The 7274-nt window shown below is 37.3% G+C and overlaps 1 protein-coding gene across 1 annotated transcript in view; it reads left to right on the top strand.

Annotated features, from left to right (window-relative positions):
* The first annotated feature begins 3646 nt into the window (after positions 1 to 3646).
* The window catches only part of LOC125045278, an 11107-nt gene continuing 7479 nt past the window's right edge, over positions 3647 to 7274 (top strand). Inside the window, exons 1-2 of the mRNA XM_047642482.1 lie at positions 3647 to 3709; positions 6223 to 6314. Coding sequence (XP_047498438.1) covers positions 3647 to 3709; positions 6223 to 6314 — 155 coding nt within the window. The remainder of the gene's footprint in view (positions 3710 to 6222; positions 6315 to 7274) is intronic.

The raw sequence follows: 7274 nt of genomic DNA, 5'->3' as shown, positions 1-7274 counted from the left end.
TCTTTTCATAAACATAACTGTCCCCTGCATTCGAATTTATCTATTGTAATTGCAAGATTTTACTACTTAAAAGGAGAAATACCAATTTGAAAATAATATGAAGATTTGGTTTAACTGTTGATTCAATATAGTTTACCTGAAAAATCTGTTTTCTATACTGATTTGCTTACAGAAAATGGCTATTTGCTAGGTAGACTTTTCGAGAGTGTCTGTGAGAAACAAAGTGAGTACATATACATATATACATATACATACATACATACATATATACACATATACATACACATATATACATATACATACATACATATATACATACATACATATTTACATACATAAATATACATACATACATATATACATACATACATATTTACATACATAAATATACATACATACATAGACATACATACATATGCATTTACATACATACATATACATACACACATGTACATACACACACACATATACATACATATACATACATACATATACATATACACTCATGAATATACATATTCATACATATACATACATACATATACATACGTATACATACATATACATACATACATGCACATACATACATGTACATACATACATATACTTACTTGCATATACATATACATGCATATACATACATATACATATACATACATACATATACATACATACATATAAATATACACATACATATACATACATATACATATCTACATATACATATACTTAGACATACATGCATATATATATACATACATACATACAAATACATACATAAATATACATACATACATATACATATGCATATACATATATATACATATATATTTATACATATATACATATATATACATACATACACGCACATACATACATATACACACATACATACACACATACATACATACATACACACATACATACATACACAGACATACATACATACATACATACATACATATACATATGCATATACATATATATACATATATATTTATACATACATACATATACATACATACATACACGCACATACATACATATACACACATACATACACACATACATACATACATACACGCACATACATACATATACACACATACATACACACATACATACATACATACACACATACATACATACACATACATACATATATATACATATATATATATATACATATATACACATATATACATATATATACACATATATACACACATATATATATACATATATATCTATGTATATACATGTATACATATATATACACACACATATATATAATATATATCCATATACATACACACATACATATGAAAGAGAAAAAAAATGTATCAGAAAAGTATGTAAGCTTAGTAATAAATATGTATGATGATGCGAGAACACAGGTTAGGACTTAGGTAGGTGAGACAGAAAGGCTCAGGGTTCATTCATATTTAACTCGATACTGGTCATACCCAAGCTTGATATAGTACAAATATTTCCATGTTATTTGCATTGTTAATAATCATAATAATTCACTTTGTTTCCATTTTATTTTGTTCATATTATCAGTTTAGTTTAATTTGCCCTCTTTCTTTTATATTGACATGTTTATTTGAGTGCCCATACTTCTTTCTTTAAAAGTAATTAAAACAAAAATAGAATAAATAAAAAAGTAAAAGAACGTAACCAAGGACAAAATAACCACAACATTAAAGGGAAAACCTGAAATCCCTCCCCCAGTCTGTATACTCTTAAAAGTTACAATCATATATCACATCCTAATTAGCCTCTTGCAAACAATGAAAATATACTTATCTCTCTCTCGTAGACTCAAAGAAAAACAAGAAGGAAGCATCCAGTGAGATCGGGCGCTCCGTGAACCACACACACTGCTGATTAGACAAGGCTTGATGGTTTACTTTGTGGACCTGAAGATGGTGTCCAGGGTGTTGTTCCAGTACACACCCTTTCCAACACGCTTGTTCAGAAGCTCCCTAAAGGGCTCCATCAATAGTACCACCAGCAGGAAGGGGACTACCTGATTCACAAGGCCAGGTGACCTTATGTTAGTCAGGGACGGGCAGGATGGCGTAGCGAAGTCTGCGATGCTACTGACGAGGTCGTTACTCGGTTGGTACTCTTGCCAGCCAAATAAGTACCCTGGAAATGTGACCTGCAGAAGTTGAGCTTATCCGGCCTCAGCATCATCCCACTGTTTACACACCTCTAAAAGGTCGTACGTGTGCCAGAAGGCCTCTGCCATGCTGAAATCATATTGGAGTCATCTACGCATTATGATATCCAAACGCTTAATGAAAGTGTCCTGTGCTGCACAGTGGTTGATGAGAGTCCTACGGTAGTATAACCATCCCCAGGGGATGATGAAAGTTGTTAGCTTGTAGCTCTCTTCATCGAAGGAAATCTGGTGGTACACGGAGAAGGCGTCTGCAACTGTTTTGTGTATGTGCTTTGGTTTCCCATCCTTCTTGGGCACCACCACCATGTGCACACACAACTTTGTTGTTTCACCAGTAGGCACCTCTTCAATTATACCGCTGCTGATGTCGATATGACTCCGCATTCGGGGTGAGCATTCCACTGTGAACACTGTACGCCCAAAATGTTCAAACAAGCATATCGAGGCACTCCTTGTTTTCCTCAACCAACTCACAAGGGGCCATGGCTGGGCAGTTGGGAATCTGTGGTATTTCAGAAGCCTCTGTTGTGCTGACCCGGGCTGGGAAGGTTTGCGGCACAAGTTACAGGGTTTTGTAGGCTCCTAGTGATAGGTAGAGATGCTGCACTCTCTCTGCGATGTACACACACTCTGGGGTGGTGTTCGTCCCCACTGTAGGCACGGTAGGCTCCCCAGGAGCTTCACACTTCTTCCAGCAATGTGGGTGACAATCTTGGGCAACACTTGGGCTCCCGTGTCTGCCATAGCGGTTGTGTGACACTCCGCCTGGGAGGAAGGGGCAGATGATGTGCGGGGACAGGTGTGCAGAGGCCTCTACGCTTCATATAATCACAGTGTTGGGCGAGTTTTGGTTGCCTCTCGGGATGAGTGTGCAGCACAAGCGCCTGAAGTGCCCTTTCTGCCTACAGTTGTGACACGCGGCATCAATAGTGTGGCACTGGTTGCTGCTACCACAACCACTGTCTCCATAATTTTGGCATCGCCTCGTGTTGGGGATGAGGAAGAGGGGGGTGCTCCTCCAGAGTGGCCACACTGCTCGGTGCACGGCCATCCCGCCACCTTTTCTGCCACCTCAGTTATTTTACACTGGCTAACTATGTCACTCATAGACTTGAGACGGGGGAAGCACTTTAACAGCTCTGCGTTCATGCCACAGTCACTCAGTCCCTTAATTACTTTTCTGCATAACATATACTCAGTCACTGGAAACCGCACTCTTCAGCCATTGCACGACACTTCGCACAAGGGACCGATCACTACGTTTCTCACTAGGCAGACTGCTATTGATGTTGAGAGCTTTTAAAATCTTGCCTGTCGATGTGGGCGTCGTTATGCTGCTGGACATCGTTGCTGCAAAGAAGTCTCACACAAGAAGCGGCGAGGGGTGGATCCCATCCGCAGACGAGGCCGTAATCCTCCAGGCTGACAGCCCATACCTCGAACGCTGCTGAGGACATGTCTGAGGTTGCTATTATTCCTAGTCCTGCAACTTCCATAATGACTGACAAAGATAGAAAGGTATAAAGAAATATATGTTGCAATTCAGACAGATTTACTTTTGAGGCTCTAAGTTGGCGGCCATTTTGGTTGACTGCCTCCAACCCCTCGCCCTGTTCTCTCACGCAACGCCTCGCGAAACGTCAGGTCGACCGTTCACTTGATTTTGCCGCGCAACGCACGGTGCGCTTTATCCAAGTAAATGCAGGAATATGTCTTCTCCTTCGTGGTTATTCCACCTCCTTCATTTGTTCCAAGATATTTACACGCATCCTCTTAGTACTATCTCTCCTGTTGTCAACTTCCTATACCACGATGGAATGTGGCTTTATCACATTTGTCAAGTCCGAGATTCATTTTTACATCATCACTTAATATTTTCACTATATTTGTTAGCGTTTCCAATTGCCTATTATCTTTAGCGTCATCCATATAGATCAGATGCTTAGTTTTTTTTCCTTTTAGGTGGTAACCATTTTCTTGTTTCGTTTAACATGGCTAATAGCGGGGCTAATACTAAGCAAAACTGACAGCGGTAATAGAGAATCTCCTTGAAATATGCCACGAGTTATTTTTTATAGTTCTTGTTTTCCATTTCCCATTGCTCTCTTTAAAAATTGCATTACTGTTTTATTTATTTAGCATAATTCCATATGCTTAATTATCCATGTGACCTTCTGATAATCCTGTCATTGCTAAATTACTGTTCTATTTAGTATACGTTGATCCTTGCACCCATAGCTTCGTCTCTACCATTAAAATTAGATGTTCATATACTCTTCTAGTTCTTACTACTGTCCTTAGCCTTACATTGTTGACAGGCATGCTATAGGCCTGTGATTCTTCGGTTTTCCTTTTTCTTCTCTTTCTTGCATTAAACATGTCTCAAAGTCTTGCAAGATCTCCATGCAGAAATGTTACGTAATTCAACATTAGTTTGCTAGGTTATCCTCCCCAGGTGACTTTCAATTATTTATCATTTTTATTATCACTATTTCCAATATTATTATTATTACTGTTATGATTATCAACGTCAGTGTTTTAAATATCATTTTCATTTTAATTTCCCTTATCATTTTATGATTATTATCACTGTTACTATTCTTAGTAGTAGTAGTAGTAGTAATATTATTATAATTACCGTTATGGTTATTATTCTTTAAGTTATTAATGTTATTATGAATATTATCCTCATTTTATCCTTATTATTATTATTGTTGTGTTGTTTTTATCATTGCTATCATCGATGTCATAATTATTCTTATTATTGTTATTTTGTTATTAACATTATTATTATCATTATTATTGTCATTATTATCATTATCGTTATTGTTATCTTTATCATTATTATTACTTTCAGTGCTGTCACCATTACTGTTATTATTATGTAATTATCATTGTTAATATCACCATGCTAATATGATTATTATTAGTATTATTATAATTATCATAATTATCATACAACCACTTTTCATTATTACTATATATATGATTACTATCGTCACCGCTTGAATCATTTCTTTTGTTTCTGTTACCATTAGAATACTCATTATTGTTCTATTGTTTATTGATTTTTGGTTTTATTATCATCATTATCATTATCAAAATTTCCGTACGTGTGTGTGTGTGTGTGTGTGTGTGTGTGTGTGTGTGTTTGTGTGTGTGTGTGTATGTGTGTGTGTGTGTGTGTGTTTGTGTGCGCGCGCTTCGTTGGTGAAGCGATCTCTATACGTGGTAGAAACAGTTTTCCACATATGATTCAACAAACTCGTTTTATCATCAATTATTAATTAATGTCCTATCACACGAACACTATTTCCGTATTTGTTTTTATTTTTTATTTTTATTTTTTTGTGATTTCCGTCTGACTAATTTCTCTCTTGATCTTGTGCTATGGAGGATCTATAGAGTTTTTTTATAAATCAAATAGAATAACTTAATATAAAAAATATATTAGCATTCCAGAATATTTCTCTATATATAATATACATAAGTATATTTCTTTAAAATAACGTTTGTTTACATGGGCACCATATCTTTGCAACCTTGGTAGTGTGAAAGGTTCAGTCCATTTGCATACAGAAATGCAAAAAAATACGAAAAAGTGCTAATGTGAAAAAACGTGTACCATTGCCATTTTTATTAACGCTGACATTCTCACGCATATAGTGAAACGTTTTCAATGGGCAGGTTGCCAACGAAATCCGGCACTCGCGCCTTTTTCCTATAGTGTCAATTTCATTTTCACTCAAAAACACAATTACATTCGTGTGTGTATGTGTGTGTGTGTGTGTGTGTGTGTGTGTGTGTGTGTATGTGTGTGTGTGTGTGATGATTATGCCAAACGATATATGCTGCACATCTGAAGAATCGTGTTACTATTACCTCTCTTAAAAATATTTGGACAAGAACAAAACCATCATAAAATGTCACGTAAACATCACAGCGAGATGATAAGCGGGAAAAATACGGGGACTTTGCTGATAAGATAACAGACCAGAGATAAGATTAGAGAACGCTCTCGGGCAAAAGAGCGACGACCAGAAGAGTCTGACAAGTCTTCTGTGTCATTCTCTGCATCAACCATCCCCAGCCCTCGCCACTGCTTGGTAATTGAAAGCACAGAGTAAGTTTTTCCTTTGTTAGTTAATATACTGATGATTAAGGTACACGTTGGAAAATAGCCTGTGTAACAGACAGTATTTATGTATATACATATATATACATACAAGCATACACACTGGTCATGCAACTGCTGGGTTAGTGGTTTGCATGGCCAGGGGTGGATTGATCTCCTGTATCTCAGCGAATGCACAGGTTAAGTTAGGAGACTTTTCAGTGTTCATATGAGGTTAATGCGGAGAGGTAGTAGAGTTCCCTAGGTTTTGTTAGGGGTTGTAGGATGAGATTGAGTGTACCAGGATATGGTGGGGATTGCGAAGGTTGTATGGGAGAGGAGAAGAGCAGAAGGGAAGAGGTTGGAGGTGGCACAGAGCGTGTCTGGGGAGAGGCAAAATATCTTGGATCATCACCCCTGAGGCTGCTTGAACTTCCGGACTTCCATGCTGGCGAACATGAAGGCATTCCTTTCCCAATCTCTGAAAAAGGTCGTTAAGAATAAATTTCTGTTTAATAAAGATCAAGATGATTTTGTTTTCAAGGACCTTAAGTGGGTTTTCGGACGCAGGGCTGACGTCGAGATTCCTTGTTTTGTGTCGACGGTACATTTGTTGTTGTTACGAAAATAATGTGTTTGTTATCTAGGAGATCGTCTAACATGATAACCATTATTATCTTGTCACTTGTCGTGAGTCTGGGTCGTCTAACAGTTCGATAACAGCAGAAATGTGTGTGCTTTGGCAATGCCCTCGGGATCAAACGGTTTTCTAGATTGTTCTCAAAGAATTATCCAGGCTTATGTCGGATAGTCGCAATGAAGCAGAGTATCGTATTTAAGACGATTGTTAACTTGCAGAATTATTCGTTTGGTTAACTGCTTCCACTGTTTTTACTGTTTGTGCTACTTGCTAGGCTTCCATGGTCCACTCCTCGATTTGCTAATGCCACCCATACCCTGGTGGGAGGG

The sequence above is a fragment of the Penaeus chinensis genome, chromosome 37, assembly GCF_019202785.1.
Source record: "Penaeus chinensis breed Huanghai No. 1 chromosome 37, ASM1920278v2, whole genome shotgun sequence".
In the NCBI taxonomy this organism is placed as follows: domain Eukaryota; kingdom Metazoa; phylum Arthropoda; class Malacostraca; order Decapoda; family Penaeidae; genus Penaeus; species Penaeus chinensis.
Note: the sequence above shows the minus strand (reverse complement) of the source record. Positions and strands in the feature narration are given on the sequence as shown.